This window comes from Macaca mulatta, chromosome 3, assembly GCF_049350105.2.
Source record: "Macaca mulatta isolate MMU2019108-1 chromosome 3, T2T-MMU8v2.0, whole genome shotgun sequence".
NCBI lineage: Eukaryota > Metazoa > Chordata > Mammalia > Primates > Cercopithecidae > Macaca > Macaca mulatta.
The window spans coordinates 32,749,049-32,770,356 of record NC_133408.1 but is presented as its reverse complement, the minus strand read 5'-3'; the positions used below and the strand labels follow the sequence as shown (position 1 = coordinate 32,770,356).

Here is a 21,308-nt window from a genome sequence, read left to right as displayed (position 1 = left end):
TCATTTGCTAACCAGGTTCACAATTAAAAACAAAATGTCTGGTGAATGAATTGTGGATTGTACAAACTGAACATAAAAACAGACCTGTTTCACAATTGAAACCCCATGTGGCTTCAAGAATATATGAAGTTCTTCTAAGACTGTATCAACATTTACTTTTCATCACTATTTTAAAATAAAAGATCCAATGGAGTGATTGTGTACAATTCTGTCATGTATATGTGCCCGTTGTACTTTTTATTTAGCCAATCTGAATTTAGTGCCTTTCTTGGGTTTAAACTAAATGTTGTAGCCTTTGTTGGCATTGTTCTTAGGACAATGGTTTTAATAAAGGTTAAGGATGTATTCGGGAGAAGTTTCCAAACCATCCTGGAATCACCTGAGTTTGGTAAGTGGCCCTGTTTTTCCATCCCTAAGGCTAACTAAGTAGATGTTACTCATTAGAACACATAAATAATCACAGATTTTCCTGAGATGTTGAGCCAGATATGAAAGTTATCCCCTCCACCCAATTTTTTTTGTCATAAAAAGTGTTCTGAACCCGATTTCCAAAGACATAACGGTAATATATGAACTACAATATTGCAAATTTTGAGCTGATGTGTGACTGTATTGGGGAAAATAGAGGCATCAAATAGTTTGTTTTGTTTTGTTTTGTTTTACAGTCTCATGTTCTGAGGAAAGTCGTAAGCCATGGTTCTCAAACACAAGAAACACCTAGGGAACGTGTTAAGATGCAGATGGAAGATTCCAGGTCCACTTAGCAGAGATTCTTGTTCTGTAGATCTGAGATGCTGCCTATGAATCTGCATTTTAAAACAAGTGCTCCAGATGGAGATGGTTCTAACGCAAGAGGTCAGAGTTCAGCTTTAAGGAATCCTGGTCATAAGACTCGCAGGTACCACAGGAATGGTGAGAATTAGCTTTTATAAGAGATGGTGAAAACGGTCCAAAGAAAAGCCATTTTGCTTCTGTTAAAAACAATTTCTTAAATATTCAACTTTTCAGGAAACCACCTAAAGATAAATGTTAACTTTTCTAATTCTGTAAAAGGAGGAGTATTAATTTAGTAAAGTAGTTAAAATACAAAAAATGGAAATCTGCCTTTTTTTTAAAGGATCTATCAAACTTCCCTCAATTGTAATCAATTTTTACTAAGTAGTACAAGGTTTAAAGAAATCTATATTGAAAAGGATCAGCGTGGGACAGACACACTGGGAACCACAAAACCTCTTCCAAGAGTTAAAAATAAACACTTTTTTTTTCTTTTTTAGCAAAAGTGAAAAAATGTAAGCATATATTTTTCTAATTTATTTTTGAATTGGATAATAAGCTGTGAATCAGCACTAGGTTTTTTCTTAATTGGATAATTATCCTTTAAAGAGTTGTTTTAACAGTTTGGACTTTAAAAAATGTGTTATGTAGGCTGACTTCTGAAGAGCAAAATAAAAGTACCCTAATAAAGGCAGCAAAATGCATTAATCCACTATGAATGGAGTTTTACATTTTAATTTATGCCTATTATTTATGTTTATAAAAGAATTTCATTCATAGGCTACTCACGGTTGTTATCTGATGCATACAGAAGTGTTAAACAACCAATTGCTAGTTCAGTAGTTTCCTCATGACATCTAATGTTAAGCAAAAATTAGTATGCATATTTAAACATCACCAGTAACCAATACTTTTCAAAATGAAAAAAGTTTCAATTATACCATGCTTTTCTCAAATCATGCTCTTATTTATACAGATCTCAAGTTCATACTCATTATGTTTTAAAAAGATCCCAAACTGGATGGCAGGTACATTTTATTCTGATTCTTTTTTTATTGTTAGCACGTTTCCCAGAAGTCCATAAACTTCTCCGTTTGCACTGTGTGGGCGAGAAGCATTATTTCCCATATGGCTATTGTAAGGGCTTCTTAAGTTAAAGAAAGCAGCTCTCGTTTCTGCAGTAGGAAGTAACTCTTCTTTGATTGTGACCTGTGAGACACTTTCAGCAGATGAAGGCTCCCTCCAAATGTCCTTGTCTTGTGTTTCTCGACTGGTAACAGAATTGCCTCCTTTCTGCAGCATATAATACAGTATGGGGTTGGTTTTGGTCAGTCTCGGAGAGTCTTTTTCGTATTCATTCTTCTCCACATCAGTGATAACCCACTTAATGGGTCCTTTCTCACTGGGCATGGAACACCCATTCAAAAGCCCAGATTCTGGTCTAGACCCTGCACAGCCCAAGTGCTCAGGGAAAGTAGGACTCACAGGAGTTTTTACTACTCCTGGGTATGAAAATGTCCTGTTATCCATGCAACTGCTGGGCTGAGTGGGGCTGTACATCAGTCCATTTAAAGAAGAAATGCTAAATTCAGGTTTGCTGTTGGTCACATTATTTTTGTGTCCTTTCTTTTTACTGTCAGCAACAGAGTTACTTCTGTGCGGGGACAAATCTCGCACACAGTTTTCTGAGAGAAGCAGCTGTTTCAGAACATTGAAGCTTTTGCTCTCTCTGGCCCAACTCCTGTGTTCACTTTCGCTGGCTGAGCCATGACCAGCAGGATATTTAAACTCAAGATCATTTCTGCTAAATTTCAGCTCTTCCTGGTTAAGCAAGGACCCATACAGTACTTCTGGGGCACTGTGATTGTTCGCAGCATCGACAACGTTGTTTTTCATCTTTTTAAATGGATTTTCTAATGGCTCAGTATAAAGCTTCCTTTTCTTAGGGACCATGCACAGATTCTTTGATTCTAGAAGTGCCATTTCATTACTTCTGTGACTCTTGTCTGAATCATCTGCCAGGTAACTATCTGGATTTTGTCTTAGCAATCGACTTAAGAGACCATTCTTTGAGAAAGAAAAATCCTGAGGTGAAACAGGCTCCGATTTAAAGTCTTCGGACACTGGTAAGGCAGGTGCGCTTCTCTGCACAGCAGGAGCCATACCCAAGAATGGAGCACTCTTGGCATCATGGCTCAAGTGCACATTTGTATTAGGAATTTGTAAGTCATCACAAGGCTCAGATTTTATTTTCACCATCAATATTTGTTCACTTAAAGCTCTCTCTGAGTGTTCCTGAGTACTTTCATCTCTTAAGGGAGTTTTCTCTTTCTTTTCATTTTTGCCTTTGTTGGGGTTTCCCAGGAGCAACTGGAGGACGGTACGTCTTTCAAGCAGATTTTCTATTTCAGAACCGGAAAGCCCCGGTTCAGGACCTGTTGGTTGACTACTAAATGCTTGACTTTCTTCAGCTGCATTCGTTTTATTTGAGAGCAAAGGGCTATTTAATCTATCAATCACACCTATCGGTTTATCTGTGTTTACAGTTAACAGCTGTTTGCTGGGTCTCTGCTCTTCCACTGACATGGAAGACTGCAGGCCACATTGTGCTAAATTTTGTAACAGCTTACTGGCACTGAAAGTTGCAGAGTTTTGTGCACCTTCGTTTTGGGCTGGTTTCTCTCCTGGCGTGTCTTTGCTTTTTGTAAGGTCCATTGAGTGGTTAGATGCAGTCTTTTCAGACTGAGTACTGCAGGCATACGGTGGGGAATTCCATTTGATGACCAGAGAGTGTTGAGAGAGATTGATGGGAGACTCTGCTTTGGCTGACGTAAGTAATGGTGGAGTGCTCACTGGCGTAGTCCGATTTGTACTGGGGCTTTCTATCACAGAAGTCCTTGCATAATTTTGTGTACTGAACTTGGTCACATCATTGTGTACTCCCTGAGGGCTGGTGTTTTTTTCTACATTTTCTTCATTCTTATGGCCAAGTAGCAATTGAAGAAGTGTTACTTTCTGGTGTGAGTTTAGCTTAGAATTCTTTGAGGTATCTTGATCTTCTTTGATATCTACGTCTGGGACTTTTGGATCCCAAGTGTTTAGCAAGGATTGAGTAAAGTTATCCAGGGAAACAGGCTGGTCAGATTCGGATTTTTCAGTTCGGTGTTTGCAAGACAAGTCTATGGGAACACAGCTGGAGTAAGAACTTTCATCACCACTGCTGTCATCTGTAAAACTAGGATTGTTATCTGAATATTCATCAATAGTTGTAGGTGTACTACTTTCCTCAAAAATGCTTCCTCTCTCACTGTGACTGTGTCCATTCATTGGCTTAGGTATAGTCTGGCTTTTAAGAAGATGTAAAAGCAAACTATTGTTAGCAGCTTGTTTGATATTGTTTCTTTCCAGTGAGTTCTTATAACCTGCATTTTTAGGGGAAGAAGGAATGATACCCATTGGATTTTGAAACGTTGTAGCACTACTTTTGCTAGCCATCAGTTTGCTTGATGATGTTCTAGCCTGACCATTAAGATGGCTTGACATGGCTTTGGAGAGCTGGAAACTGCCAACATCCTTCTGGCCATTTTCTTGCAATCTGGCCATAGCAGCAAGTCTTTCACTTGCTGCTTGATTTGCATTTTGTGTTTTTAAAGCATGTTCTCGAGAATACTGCTGCAAATGGGCTTCGCTTGACAGAAGTAATGCTAACTGGCTACAAGCAACACTAGGTTTAGGTGAGGTGGCAGGACTAGCCCTTTTTTCTACCATGCTTGCAACAGCCTGTAATCTTGCAGCACATGACAACGGTTCACTCATGACCTTTGTTCCACTTTGTCCAACGTGATGAGGAGATTCTACAAACCTATCTCTGATGAGGTTTTTAGTCACATCAGGAAGATTTGTATCAGGCTTTTGATCTTTAACTTTACTTTTCTTCAACAAAGTTTTTAAGTGACTTGATGCAACACCATAGCACCTTAAATCCTTCTCCACTTTTAAAGAATCATGACTGAGGGCATATCCTTGCTCCTTGAGGCTCTGCCTAATTTGTTGTGACAGAGCAACAGTCTGCAGCCTAGAGCTGAATGACTGAAGCAAAGAGGCCAGTAATGTGCTATCCTGTTTGCCTTTAGGCACACTGTCAACCATGCCAGCTAGCAAAGCTTCCTTCTTTACGTTTAAATTTACGATAGAATCAGACAGCCTCTTCCGCTTTGCTGCATTCCAGTCCTCAGAAGACTGCAACAGTCTGGCTTTTTTGAGGTGCAGCATGCCAGATCCCTGATATGTATGTGTATTGAAAACTGGACCATTACTTTGACAGGTGGGAAATGCACTGCCAGAAATGTTAAAGTTCTGATCCTCTTCATTATTCCCAGCAGACTTTTTGTCGACGGCAGTACCTGATCCCCCTGCTGCCTGATGCATTAGTAATCCTTCTAGGTAAGTTAAAACAATAGAATCCTGGTGCACATCAGAGCCAAGCTCTTCTCCATGAGTCATGTTCAATAGAAGTGTTCACAAGGGCTTGGTTTCTATTCACTTTAAAGAATGGTTTTCTGTGGTGAGTGAGACGTAACTTTAATAAGTGAGTATCAGTTTATCACCTTCCATAGCAATCAGAGAGAGACGTACTGTTACATTCTGTCCAGGATTTCTTCTGGCAATGACAAGATAAATGAGTCTGACCACAGAGCTGATCAACTTCTATGCAAGAAGAAGGAGAATTCCTTAAAACACAGGTCTGTAGCAGTACGCAGATAGAATCCTTAGTGAATATATTCCTTTTCCTTCTTCATCGTTTGTTCCCCATTAAATGCAAGTATCAGTGTTCTAAAAAAAATAAAAATAAGAATAGTTCAGGAGGCAGAACTAGAATCATGTTATACCTACAAGCAAAATAACATAGCATTTCTAAGTGTATATGTATATTACATATAAATAATAGACATATATATGGACTACAGTCACGTTAGTAATTTGTTTTATTGCCATTCCTATTCCATTGAAAATGTCTACTGGAAATCCTGTGGGTTAATCCATACTGTTAAAATGATCAAATCATTAGAGAAGAGAACATACTTTAATGTTATATAACCATCTTCCAAAGCCCGCCAAGTCTCTGAATTTTCATAAGCACCTTTCTGCAAAGTAATGTGAATATTAAGTCTCCTGTATAGCTTTATAGCTCTATAGGGGAACTAGAACCTGCTTCCTTACATTACTGAGCACTTAGGAAGAAACAAAAGTAGATGTGCAGAAAAAGGAAAAGAGATGCAGACTCTGATGAGTCTGATGTGGGGCTGAGGCCAACAGAACAGATTCATTTCTGACATCATCCCCCAAACACCAGACATTCCATAAGTAATTTTTAGAATTTCTGTTTTCAAAAAAATGAAACCACTAACAAGTTGAAGATTATTTTGTGAGTCTGTTCAAAGTGTGACCATCTTAGTCATATTCATAAACATTAAAATACAGTCATATGGAGGAGAGTGATTCTTTAGATGCTTGTTTGGGGCTATCAAGGGTTTAATGTAGTTTGTTAGTAAATCCTTCCTCATGTGCTCTATGGAGAAATCTTAATGTCAGGTCCATTCCTTAGAGATACAGAGGACAGGGAAGGCATAAACATATACAAGAAGTACAATGGAAAATGCCAAAGACATTTTAGTCACAGCTTGAAAAACATTCCAATGGTATTTATTATCTAAGAAGATACCAAACGATTTCCTATCACTAACACATACACAACAGAAGAAGCAAGAACTCATTGCATTTCTGCAAACTTGATAGATAAATGTCAATATTGACCTAAGGAATGGGGCCAGTACACCTTTGGAAGAGAAGCTAGAATAAATTCCAAGAATTTTGTTTTTCAAGATGCCAGAACATTTTGTTCAAGTTATTAGACCTGAAGCTATCCACAAATACCTTGGTCCCTATGGAACTGAAAAGATAAATTTTAATTGAAAGATTACCCTGTAGCTTTTTGAGTACAATGCTTAACTCTAAATCAAACTTTAGGAAAGAATTATCTGATTGTATCAAATTGTTGAATGTATTGATTAAAAGGATATGAAATGATAGCCAAAGAAAAAGATATAGAAAGGAGGCAGCAACAATTAATTTCAATTTGTGTAAGGAGTAGGATGAGAAGAGACCTTCTTGAGATTCCAGTGCCACCATTTTAAAAAGCTTTGCCATAATGTACTTAAGATGGATATTTTAAGAGGTTAATAATGATATAGAGATGAAATGGTGATGACGACTGCCACCAAATATCCATTCTCCCGTTTTCCTTTCCTAATAAAACCCTGACTTGCTTTTCAGGGAGTAGGGAGATATCCCAGCTAAACAGCACTTTTTTTTTCCCCATTGGTATATATCTTACAATTGATGGCATGTTGCTTAACTGGAGGCTTATTTTTCTTTCTTAGTGGTATAAAACGTAAGGACACATTTTACAACGATAACATCTTGGAGTTGAGGAAACAGTTTTCTAATTCTCTTCAAAAACTTAACATGGCCGGGTACCGTGGCTCACACCTGTAATCCCAGCAATTCAGGAGGCCGAGGCGGGTGGATTGCCTGAGGTCAGGAGTTTGAGACCAGCCTGACCAATGTGGTGAAACCCCGTCTCTGGAAAAATACAAAAATTAGCTGGGTATGGTGGCATGCGCCTGTAGTCCCAGCTACTCAGGAAGCTGGGGCAGGAAAATTGCTTGAACCTGGTAGGCAGATGTTGCAGTGAGCCGAGATTGCGCCACTGCACTCCAGCCTGGGTGACAGAATGATACTCCATCTCAAAACAAACAAACAAAAAACAAAAATAACAACTGCTAATAAACAATTAATTCTCAGCTAGTTAAGACATTTAACAACCATTTAATGGGATATGCAAATCTACTGTATTTCTCTCCATACCACTACCAACCTTTCTGTTCTTGGGTTGAGTCAAGAAAGTCAAAATCATATCAGCCATTTGAAAACTGGTTTGTAAACAGCCATAAAATATACTTTATTTAAGAATAAGAATGAAGTAAGGAGCACCTTTGAGTTCATATTACTCCTGTTATTGCTATTCTACTTTTTACTGTGTATAATATAATTTGCAAAGTATTATTCATTGCTTTAAAAAGACTGAATTTACACATTTCTGAATTTACAAAGCAGATTTGGAAGTTGATTTAAAAAAGAATTACCATAGTTTCTTTGCAAAGGAGCTCTAACACTGTATTTTACCATTTATTTACCTCTCTACCATTTATTTCCTATCTTCACAGAGAAAGTAGATGACAGATATTAGTAATAATCATCTCTTAATAATCCTTTTTTGGCAATCAGCTTTCTCAGGTTGAAAATAATCATTTCTTAAATATGAAAATTTTTAACTTCAAGAACAAAAATGACATACACAAATAATTTTATTAAGCTCCTTGGGTCTGAGTACTGTGCTAATCATAATTAGTACAGTGCAACACAGTCAACAGATAACTGAATCTTGGGATACATGAAGTTATTCAATGACCAAATTCCCAGTAGGAAGGAAAGATTTTGACATTCAAACACACACATTCTCTCACTCTCAAAAAATATATAGATGAGATACTAAAATAATTCAAGCCACAAATTTGAAACCACATACTGTAGCTCATCACTTAAAGGAATGACGAGGCAAAGGTCATCCTAAATATTCAATTGTTTATTTAATTTAGATCAATACAACACATTCTTACTGAACTCCCAATCTGCTTCGAGATCTGATCTGTCTTAGGATTGGTGAATTATGTTCATTTTTAAAAAGAGATGTGATACATAGCATCTAGAGAACCAGGCAAGGTGAAAGTCCACCTTTAGGTTTCTAGAATATCCCTAATAATAAAAATCTCTTCTCCCCATGCTATTTCTTTTCACATTTTCACATGACTGTTGTATCACCAAGCACAAAAAAATTAAAAAATTGAATGTGATTTGAAAAATCTTCTAAAGATTGTTTTAAGAGTTTTAAATGAAAATTATAAAATGAACATTTTTAGTTTAGAACATGTGGTTACCATAGTATGGATAAAAGTCACTATGTGTATGCTCTAAGCCGTCACACCTTCTTCTAGAAAAGTGGACCAGTAACACATTTAGAATAGATTTAAAGGGAAGATGAATAATTGCTTCCTAAATATTCTACGTCAAGGTGGTTATTTTTCAGCAATTTCTTTGAAAAAAAAAAATCCTATAAAACGTACCAATTACATGAAGCAGTGGAGAAAAAGGATTTTCTCATGGAGACCTGTTTTTCAAATGAGATAAACCTGCAAATCAAAGACTGTGGTCACTTGGAGAGGCTGCCTCAGGTGACACAGCAGCAACATCTACCACTTGTTCTAGCAGAAAATAAAGTGCCTATCCTAGGAAAGCAGGAATTCTTATACCCCTTAAGGCCTGAATGCACTTTACTCCTTCTATTGAAAGCTCTTCAGGGACCAGAGTGAGCCAAATTTTTTTAGATATCTTCCTTTTCTATCTCTTAAACAACTAGAGAGGGAGAAATCACTAACAATCCTTCTCACCTTTCCCAAGTCTTGCCTTTTCCTTCTATAGTATAGAATGTAATTGAGAAATATAGGAAAAAAAGAAAATGAGGCACGATACTTGGAAATAGTACAGCTTGTTGGGATCTATGGATTTAGGGTATAAGGTAAAATATGACCACTAGCTAATAAATGGACGTTTTAAGGTTAAAATGTTATTTTAAGTTATTCAATATTAGCTTAACTCATTTTCTTTTAGTGGAAGACAATCACATTATTCATGAAATTCCAACACATAGTTCTCTTGCCTGGTTTTATATAAACATAACTTAAGAGTGTTGCCAGGTATATACTTGAGTATATTTAGTTACAAATACCTAAATGTCAACACACATTTAATAATTAGGTTTCCTTAAAGCAGTGGCCCCCAACCTTTTTGGCACCAGGGACTGGTTCCGTGGAAGATAATTTTTCCATGAACTAGTGGGGTGGAGGTGGTTTCGAGATGAAACTGTTCCACCTGAGATCATCAGGCATTAGATTCTCATCAACGGTGGGCAACCCAGATCCCTCGCATGTGCAGTTCACAACAGGGTTTGCACCTCTATGAGAACCTAATGCTTCCACCGACGTGACAGGAGGCGGAGCTCAGGCGGTAATGCTTGCTGGCCCGCGGCTGGCCGCCTGCTGTGTGGCCCAGTTCCTAACAGGCTTGGCCTGAGGGTTGGGAACCCCTGCTTCAGAGAATTGCAATTAATGTATATTTCTGAAACTGGAATAGTTTATAAAATATTGAATCCACTGGTTTGTCATTTTCCTAATTTCAATGGTGATTTCATTAGCACTTGTGCATGTGTCTAAAGATATTAAACATTTTCATCACAGTAAGGGAGACTTGCCTTGTATGGTATATACTTGTTAAATAACTTCTAAGTAAAGAAAACAGAACTTTTCTAGAATTTGGCTTATGGTGGATGAGAAGAACCAAAGGAATTAAAAATACTAAAGGGACAGAAAAAGAAAAAAATGGGAAAAAATACTAAGAACAAATAAAGGCATCATAAATTCTGCAACTCTCATGAGGTTTCAGAAGGAAAAACTTAGTTTAGAAACTAAGTAGATTATATTACTAGCCTGTCTTTAAACATTAGGTTAGTAGATATGACAGGCAAGGTGAAGAAAGATTTCTTTTATGAACACTAAAAATGCATATATACAATGACAAAAAAGGAAAACCTATATAATAATAAAATAAAAGCTAACTGAGTGATGTTTGTTTCAACTTGGCTGTCATTTTTATAGAGTGGTTCCATAAAATTTTGGGGAAAAAATGGTTAATTTTAACAAAAAATTTAGTACAACATTTAGGATACCAAGAAGTGCTAAATTTTGATTTCAGTATTATCATCTTAAGTGAAAATCAGCTCACATAATTTTTTTTGAGACAAGGTCTTGCTCTATTGCCCAGGCTGGAGTGCAGTGGTGAGATTACAGCTCACTGCAGCCGCAGCCTCCTGGACTCAAGTGATTCTCCTACCTCAGTCTCCCAAGCAGCTGGGACTACAGGTGTGTGCCACCATGCAGAGTTGATTTTTTTTCCCCTGGTGGAGATGGGGGTCTCACTATGTTGCCAAGGCTCATCTGGAACTCTTAGCCTCAAGTCATCCTCCTGCCTTGGCCTCTCAAAGTGTTGGGATTACAGGTGTGAACCACCACACCTGGCTCTTCTACAATTTTAGTGAATTCATTTTAACCCTCAGTATACCAAGAAAAAGTCATCATCATTTATCATCTGGGTCCAACAGACATTTTATTAATATTTAAGTTAATTCATGAATAATTTACACAATAAGAATAAAGAAATGACATAAAACAACTTCATTAGATTTTGTTTTTCATAAGAATTTAAATGTACACTGTAACTCAATTCTTCATTCTCTGTTTTCCTGGTTTTGAAGGAATATACACCTGAAAAGGGCAAGGTGCTTTGAAACTGACAGCTCATCAACTGTCACGGACGAACCTGGAAATATTTACAAATATTGATTCCAGATTTCAAGTATGTGTTTAAAAGGACTCTTGGGTCTTCTTTTTGTACTTGAAGAATTCAAAAGGTGTTACTTTTGATAACTTTAATAGCTCATAATGATGTTGAAAAGATGACAGAAATTTCTGCTTCGTAATTGCCCAACATATTTCATTTTTAGAGTAACAGCAATTACAATGATCGATCCAATGAATTACTTCATTTCTATATCATCTCTTTCTTTACAATCTCCTTTATCAAACACCTGTCTTAAGTATTTGTCCACTTATGAACAGTTTCAAATAAATTTGAGTGTTCCAAAAATCATAAAAGATGAAAGAATACTATCACACACCCTTTGAGGAAAACAGAGCCATTGAAGTTTTTGTCACAAAACAGAGTGTTGAGAATAGTGAGCAATGAAATCTTTCCAAATGAATAACTAACTAGATGAAAATACTATACTTACTTTTTGTCCTGAGAACTATATTTTTGAACTATATTGTTACTCATTGATCCCTGTGTTTGAGAAAATTCACCTAGGGGCTGGGCGCAGCGGCTCATGCCTGTAATTTCAGCACTTTCAGAGGCTGAGGCAGGATGAATGCTTAAGCCCAGGAGTTCGAGACCAGCCTGGACAACATGGCGAGACTCCATCTTTACAAAAACATTAAAAAAAAAAATAGCTAAGTGTGATATTATGAAACTGTAATTTCAGCTGCTTGGGAGGCTGAGGTGGGAGGATCACCTGAGTCTGGGGAAGTCGAGGCTGCAGTAAGCCATGATAGCACCAGTGCACTTTAGCCTAGGTGACAGAGCGAGACCCTGTGGAAAGAAAGAACAGGAAGGACGGATGGACGGAAGGAAGGAAACATTCATCTGGGATGTAGCTGAAGACAACAGTCAGTAGAATTGCTTATATAATCAATAGCACCATAATGATTCGCGTGTAAAGTATTACCATCAGTTTTGTTCCATTCATCTTCTGGTTTATCTAAGTGAAATATCTTCGTATGTCAACTTTCTTCTCTTTGACATTATAGACAGAAAAATACTGAATCATCAATTTTTAATAAAACCTTAAAAGGGAAAGATAGTGTCTCCAGATTTTTTATTTTTTATTTTTTACATTCTTGAAAGATAATGTAGCATAATGGGCTCTAAGAAAACTGAAGATGGGGCTGAGTATAGTGGCTAGCCTGTAATTTTAGCACTTTGGAAGGCTGAAGGGGGAGGATCACTTGAGCCCAGGAGTTTGAGGCTACAGTGAGCTATGACTGAGTTCCTGTACACCGCACTCTAGCCTGCATGACAGAACAAGACACTGCTTCTTAAAAAAATTAAAAAAAACCAACAAGAAAGAAAGAGAAAGAAAGAAAGAAAGAAAGAAAGAAAGAAAGAAAGAAAGAAAGAAAGAAAGAAAGAAAGAAAGAGAGAGAGAGAAAGAAAGAAAGGAAGGAGGGAGGGAGAGAGGGAGAGGGAGATGGGGATGGGGAGGGGGAGGGGGAGGGGAAGGAGGGGGAGGGGAGGGGGAAGAGGATAGAATGATGGTGTAACAGTGATGACTTGTTTTAGCATTGCATCATCCTTCTAGGCACTTTCATTATTTTTACTTTTTATTATTTTAGCATTTTTTTCTTTTTTTAAAGGACAGTTGGGAATAAAATATGAATTAATTGCCAAAATGGTAAAATGCCAGAATACTTAAAGATACAGAAAAAATAAGATCACTAAGATCCATATGTACTTTTGGCTTCTAAAAGGTTCCAATGGACATGTATGGTAATAGCAAGATACTACGCTTGAGTCATTAAGGACACATTCACTAAAACTTAAAAATATGTGATATCGTCCTTCCTACCAGTTACAAATACATTTTTTAAACAAGCATTTGAAAACTAAAACTGAGTTCAAAGAACCCTGATAGTATACCAAAGGTTAATGTAGTCTTTTACGACAATAAAATTCATGTCCAACTACTTAACAATGTTAAAATTATAAACAGAATCTTCCTTTTATTAATTTAAAATTGTTTCTAAGCATAAAAATCCTTTAAAGTTTATAAAGTTAAAATTTTACTGGTCTACATCATGTGGTGGAAAAAATTATTATGGTGAAAAAGAATTATTTTAAAAGTAATAAAATCAAACGAAACTAAGAAAAAATTCCATGGAATCTTGACCATATGCATAGATTAATATGAGGAAAGTTTCAACACAGACTAGTTTAATGAAATATCTAATAAAATGCTTGAATTACACAATATACTTTAAAAAGAGCTACATTTACTTTTTTATAAGTAGCTGAAAAGTACAGAACTAAGTTGACAGGTAATTTTTTTAGAGCTTTTTAAATAAAAGGCAGTAGTAAATAATGTGTATACTAACAGTTCACAAATGGGTGCTATATTGACTCTAAAATAGTTAAACTATTTTCATTGCAATATGTTTTACATTTTCTAATAGGGAAACTTTGTTGAAATTCTAAACACGTTAAAATGATGAAATCCAAGTGATAAGATTTTACTTAGATAAATGAAGAATGCATCTAGCAGAATTCTTACATGTAGGACTATTTTTGGTTGAGAATAGAGAAATAATGACAACGGTCTTTCTCCAGCTGTTTTTAAGGATTCAGTATCTTCCTTGCAATTAAATACTCCATCAAAAACACATTTAAATGATTAAACATCTATGAGTTCACTTGGTATGCCATTTAAAGTATATCTAAGGACTACCTCATGACTTTCAATTGTTTCCATGAGATCTCCCCCAGTTTGTTCTGCAATATCAAGTAATACCTATTTGAGTACTGAATTTAAAGGGATTTCTAACATGCAGCTTTGACAATTAGGACACTTGGCTTTGCCTGGTTCCTCAAAATGCATAAGTAATCAAAGGGCTACTTAATTATGTCATTCAAGAATAACTCCTAATGGACAATAATATTATCTATATTCCACTGTGGATAATTTCAGGGGTATTTTTTATACAAATGGTAAGAAAAACATTAATATGTTTCATTAAATATTCGAAGAAAAATATCTAAGTACATACTAAGAAGATTCCAAAGTCCTAAGTATTGCCCCTTTTATTAAAAAAAAAATACAGATCCAGGTATTCAGAGAACTCTTGTTGTTCTCCAAAGCGGGGCTTTGAAAGGAAGTTTTAAGAGCTGAATGAGAAACAATACGCCAAAAGCAATTTACCAACGGGCTGTAACTGCAAACATTTCATCCGAAGGGATGAAAGCAGCTTTCCAAATCAAGGGCCAATGAAAAGTTAAAATACGTAAAACCCAACACTTAATTTCATATAAAAAGAAAGGAAAAGTAACATTTTCGGCATGGCTCCTGAAGTTTCATTTAAGAAGACAACAGTGAATCCTCTCTTATAAACTAAAAGCTAAAAAGTCGTTGGAAGAAAACATTTAAAAGGGAATACAAGAAACACTCAAGTGTTGACATTTCACAGCAAGGAATAATAAGACAACAAAAGAATATGCCTGAAGTTTCATTTCTTAAAATATATTTCTAATTACTTGAAAAACTTGAATCAAAATTAATATATGTCTTTTAAGGGAAATTGAATTCCAAGATGATAACTTTCTTTGAAGTATTATCTTTATGAAAAGGTAGCTGTGTGGTCGTACAGTTTAAAAGGTGCCAAAAATAATTATCTAAATACACTTTGCTCAACTGACGGCCTCAACATCTGAAATGAGAACTGAGGAGTTTCTTACTCTCTCCCGGGGGTTCCCATTTTAGGTGCAGATACTCCTCAGAGACAGGTGGCATGGAAGCCAGAGACACTGGCAAGGAAAACAGCTGCCCAGGCTGCTCTCCACTGCAACCTGAAGGACTTCATGTTTTGGCCCAAGGCCAAATTTGCTCCTAACTTCTAGGTCCGTCGGCTTTAACTCGCTGGTCAGCTGCTTCCATAGGAGCAAAAGAGTGTCATTCACATTCCCAACTAAAAAAGACTCATTAGGAGACACTCCTGCTTGACTAACTCAAGCATTCAATGCAAGGACACATGTATCCGAGGACCTCCCTAAATCTCACATTTTATTCCTATGATTCCAAGTAATTCGTCAAATTATAGCTGATGAAAATGACAAGCATTTTAACGAGAAAGATGATATGCTGTTATAAAGTTGTGGAAATAGCCCTGACCAATATGTTTTATTGTCTTTTTAATAAATTCTGGGGGAAGAAAATGGTTTTGAAATAGCTGTACACCCAACCCACCTAATGCCCTAAGTTATCTATGTTCATAGCTTTCTTCTGTAGGGTCACAGAATTGCAAACAGATGTTTATTTAAAAGCCAAATATGAGCTCATATTCAAACTGGAACTTTTGCTTATCTCATAACGGCTATCTACTGCATAAAATGCAGGATAATCACAAAGATTTAGGATCTTTGATGACACAGACACATACCCCATAATTGATACAGCAAAATAAAGAAGGGCTTCTTTGTTCGGAATTCTCCTCAGAAGGCCTAGGTATATGAATCGGATTCAATAAATTTGCTATTCATTTTACATTGCCTCTATAGTTATTCTGAAAAACATTTAATTTTTAAACAAAATTAAGTTGAGATGAAAAAGTTGGAGATTTTAAGTTAAAAATCAAAGATCTAGACAAAGGAGCTAGAGAAAGAGCTAAACTGCCAAAAAATTTCTATTTCAAAAATGCAATACATTTCTGGATGCTGTGCTGCAGTCTGTCTTGAAAATACTGAAACTGGAAAATCGTTAGATAAAGTTAATTTTACCTACAATTTTTAAAGCTCCAGAAAATTATTATATGACAGACAGTACATACCTATTTATGATTAGTACTAATGTCTATTCACTACCTTCTACTGTTATCAAAGAAACAATAGTTTCTCTTAATGAACACAAAATAATCATTAACAAATTACTTTGGCAGCACATAAGTATAAGAAAAGAGTGTAAATACAAAATTAACAGAGTGTTTGCTTCTCCTCACTTTTCTCAATAGCTCTTTGGAGTAACTGGTGCTTTCTATCAGTTTTTAAGAGCATAATATTTTCCAATCTCTATCAAAATAAGAAATGTAATGAAAAATGGATCTTTCTTCTTCTGGAATTGCTTGAGTGTTTATAGTATATATACAGGGATATCCTTTGAGATGGAAGCATCAATCCTATTAAACTCAACTATGGCTTCCCCATCCCTAAAATAGATTTGACATACAGACACAAGCACAAGGTCAAGGTCACAGATCAGCAAGAAAGATTACCAACAGAACTGATGTAACCAGCTGGCTTTTGATCAAAGCTCCTAGGGTTTTTAGTACATTTAGACACACTGCGCTTACTCACAGGGTACACTCTGTTTTAAAAATGTTCCCCATCTTTGAAGTCAAGATCTTCATGTACTTCTTATTATAAAGTATGTTCTGTTAAATATATTGTATTGGATCAAGAATAAGAGAAGAAACCAGTATGTGTGTTACAGAATTGTGAATTTTTTTAGTAGAGACAGGGAGGGTTTCACCATCTTGGCCGGGCTTGTCTTGAACTCCTGACCTCGTGATTCACCCACCTTGGCCTCCCAAAGTGCTGGGATTACAGGTGTGAGCCACTCCACCCGGCCCAGAACTGTAAATTTTTATGTGCTTGTATGCATGTATATATATGCTTGCACTTTTGTTTGCTTGTTATAACTGATTTTAAAATTTTAAAATTAACTTAACTTGCAGTTCCCTGAATGGATAATGCTCTCTCACAATTCCAAGCTTTTGACCCATCTGAAACTGAAATCAGTAGTATGTTCTGCAACGTCTTGGGTCACTTGTTCCCAAAAACAGATTTAACTTCTAAGTCACTGCTTCAACAGGAGAAGTTTTCTAATGTATCCACAGTCTTCCATAACAATTTTCAAATCACAGGGATCAAAAGAAACTTTAGTTGTCAATAGTGACAAAAAAGTGATTCTTAAAGGAATATATTATTAAATATATTAGTGCAGGCCAGATGTGGTGGCTCAACCTGTAATCCCAGCACTCTGGGAGGCCGAGGCAGGAGGATCACCCACGGTCAGGAGTTCGAGGCCAGCCTGGCAAACATAGTGAAATCCTGTCTCTACTAAAAATACAAAAATTAGCTGGACACAGTGGCATGCGCCTGTAATCCCAGCTACTTGGGAGGCTGAGGCATGAGAATCTCTTGAATCCAGGAGGCGGAGCTTGCAGTGAGCCAAGATCGCACAATTGCACTCCAGTTCGGTGACAGAGCAAGAGTCCGTCTCAAATTAAAATAAAATAAAATAAAAATGAAAATAAAATAATATATGTTATTATCTAACAAAATCATGCCTTTTGTTTTGGCTGTTTAAACAAGATGTTAAATTTATTTTAAGTTACATTTATGAAACCAAGAGTTATGCGATCAATGTTCTTACTGAAGCATGCTGGTCAAGAAAACATTTTGAAGGATGCATAAAGCTATTGGGGTAAATTTACACTACAAAAGCTTTCCTTGTTAAATCAAGTACCACCTGCTGTAGCTTTATACAATTTGCAAATTACTTATGACATATGTATATGTAAATGTTCTCAATTAGTGTTTTCTCATATTACCTTTGAATGAAAAGAATCCAAAATTTACTATCCTAGAAAGATTGCTAGTTTTTCAAAAACAAAGTAAAAAAGAAAAATTGTCAAATTATCAAATTAAATACTATTGAAATGACATATATGACATCACTGTGGTCATTACAGGCCCAAATCACAAAGATATCTAGACTGAAGTTTCCAGTCAAGCTGTGGAAGAGAAATATCACTACAGACACAATCCATGAACGCCCAGACATGGAGGCGATACCTGTAAAGAGGAGTCAATAAACCTGACTAGGTCCCATCCTACAGGATGAAGGAATCAAAACCAAAAATACTACATGCACAATGTACCTGGAGAACTTCTATGTCTTGAAATTCTCACAGGTATCATTCAAGTATGCCTGTCAACTTGGAAAATGAAGCTACCAGCACACCAGCAGCAGGCTACTCACTTTAAATGGTTTTACTTTTATTGAAGAAACTGCGGTGCGTGCTTTTCCCTGATCTCTTCTAGCCATACAACCAAGTGTTTGAAGTAGCAATCTCAGGAACGACAGCCAGTAAATGCTAATCTGAGACTCAGTTCTGCTGTTGTCCAGGTTTAGGGCACGTTCAGTCTGTGCAGCAGGGACAGTGACACATGCTCCCTGGCATGGCACCTGCCGCTCGTAGTCAGATACAGACCCAGGTCGGGGAAGAGTCAGGCGGCTTTAGAGGATGACTCCGGTGTGCTGAGGAGACAGAGGCAGATTAGCGGTCTAGGGACCATGGGTCGGGGCTTTTCTGATTTCAACTGTTGGACCAAAAATATTTCAGAACAACTTTTCTCTTAACAATAAAGATCATTAAAAACAACTACTTACTTCCTACTATTAGCATCATTTACTAAAATTAAATCATCTGAACAATGAAAACTAAAATCTTTAATGAAAATCTCTCATCATTTTTCTGTTGTTTTTTGTCTTGAGATAGAATGATGATGTGTGGAATGGCACATATATACTATATTGTTCTCTTCACTATTTAGTCGTTCATTTGACTCTTTTTTTTTTTTGAGACAGAGTCTTGCTCTGTCACCCAGGTTGGAGTGCAGCGGTGCAATCTCAGCTCACTGCAACCTCCGCCTACCCAGGATCAAGTGATCCTCCTACCTCAGCATCCTGAGCAGCTGGGACCACAGGCACACGCCACCATGCCTGACTAATTTTTGATTTTTGTAGGGACGGGGTTTTACCATGTTGCCCAGGGTGGTCTCAAGTTCCTGGGCTCAAGAGATCCTTCTGCCTTGGCCTCCCAAAGTGCTGAGATTACAGGCAGGAGCCACAGTGCCCGGTCCTAGTTCATTCAACTCCTAAATTACTTAAATCTTTACATAAGAATTCAATGTTTATATTTTGCTTTGTGTTTTGGTCTTTAACTTGCTTTCAATTATCGCATTTATATAAAATATATAATTTGTTCTATAGAAATTCTTGTCATTAAACAAGAGGTTGTAAGTAAGACAGCAGGGGAAAAACAGGGCGGTAAGAAGAACAAAGAACCTTCTGTTAGTGCCCTTCCCCCCATACCATCCTTACCATCCTCATCTTTTGAGGAAAAATACATCAGACTTAAAAATGCACAGAGAATCCTGTAATAAGCCCCATTTGTTTACAGTCAAGCTAAACAACTAGGACATCTCTTTCTTTCCGTAAGTCTCAGCTGACAACTCATCCTCTCTTTAGGCAGCCTTCAGCCTGAGGGTGGCTGTTCCTCTCTGTGACTCCACAGCACTCAGTAGATCTTTCAATCATCTTGCTTACAAAACTGTAAGGTCACACATCATTTTATTGTGCTTTGCTTCATTGTACTTTGCAGTTATTGTGGTTTTTTTTTTTTTTTTTTTTTTTTTTTTACAATCTAAGGATTTGTGGCAATCCTGTTGAGGAGTCTATTGGTACCATTTTTCCAACAGCTTGTGCCCACTTTGTAGCTCTATGTCTCGTTTAGGTATTTCTCCCAATATTTCAAGCTTTTTCATTATTATTGTATCTGTTATGGTGATGTGTGATCTTTGGTGTTACTATTATAATTGTTGCGGGGTGCCATGAACTACGCCCATATGACAGCATACTTAATAAATACGTGTGTTCTGACCGCTCCACGACTTGGCTGTTCCCATCTCTCTCCCTCTCCTCAGTCCTTTTTATTGCCTGAGACACAACAATATTGAAATGAGATCAATTAATAACCCTACAATGGCCTCTGTGTGTTTTGCATGTCTCGTACTTTAAATCAAAAGCTAGAAATGTTTAAGCTTAGTGAGGAAGGCATGCTGAAAGCCAAGATGGGCCAAAAGTTCAGCCTCTTGCACCAGTTAACCAAATTGCAAATGCAAAAAAACAATTATTGTAGGAAATTAAAAATGTCACTCCAGTGAACACGTGAATGATAATGAAAACAAAACAGCCTTTTTGCTGATATACAGAAAGTTTTTGTGGTCTGGATTTAAGATCAAACCAGCTATAACATTCCCTTAAACCAAAGCCTCATCCAGAGCAAGGCCCTAACTCTCTTCAATTCTATGAAAGCTGAGAGAGGTGAGGAAGCAGCAGAGGTGGTTCATACAATTTAAGGGAGAAAATAATAAAACTGTGCAAAGGGAAGCAGCAAACATGCTGACAGAAAAGCTCAGCAAGTTATCCAGAAGATCTAGCTAAGATAAATGATGAAGGTGGTTATACTAAACAACAGATTTTCAATGGAGACAAAACAGCCTTAAATTGGAAGAAGATGCCATCTAGACATTTCACAGCTAGAGAGAGGTCAATGTCTGGCTTCAAAGCTTCAAAGAAAAGACTGACTCTCTTGATCAGGGCTAATGAAGCTGGAAGTTTAAGTTGAAGCCAATGCTCATATACCATTCCAAAAATCCTAAACCCTTAAAAATGATGATAAATCTACTCTGCCTTTGCTACATAAATGGAACAACAAAGCCTGGAGGAAAGCACATCTGCTTACACTATGATTTGCTGAATATTTTAAGCCTACTGTTGGGACCTACTGGACAAAAACGAAAATTCCTTTCAAAATATTACTGCTCACTGGCCATGTACCTGGTACACTAAGAGCTTTGATGCAGTTGTACAAGGAGATTAATGTTGTTTTTACGCCTGCTAACACAACACCCATTCTGCAGCTCATGGATCAAAGAGTAATTTTGACTTTGTATCTTATTGGAAAAACAAATTTTCTAAGGCTTTAGCTGTTATCAAAGTGATTCCTCTGATTGGATCTGGGAAGAGTCAATTGAAAAGCTTCTGAAAAGGATTCACCATTCTAGATGTCATTAAGAACATTCATGATTCCTGAGGGGAGGTCAAATATCAACATTGGCAACTTTATGGATGA

At 36.8% G+C, this 21,308-nt stretch overlaps 1 protein-coding gene across 6 annotated transcripts in view; it reads right to left on the bottom strand.

The window, feature by feature from the left end:
* Positions 1–1,309: 1,309 nt before the first annotated feature.
* NRIP1 (nuclear receptor interacting protein 1) overlaps positions 1,310–21,308 on the bottom strand; it is a 101,336-nt gene continuing 81,337 nt past the window's right edge. For all 6 annotated transcript variants that reach the window (XM_077995892.1, XM_015133113.3, XM_015133110.3 and 3 more), the window contains one exon: positions 1,310–5,607. In XM_077995892.1, coding sequence (XP_077852018.1) covers positions 1,810–5,277 — 3,468 coding nt within the window. In that variant the 5' untranslated portion in view covers positions 5,278–5,607 and the 3' untranslated portion in view covers positions 1,310–1,809. The remainder of the gene's footprint in view (positions 5,608–21,308) is intronic.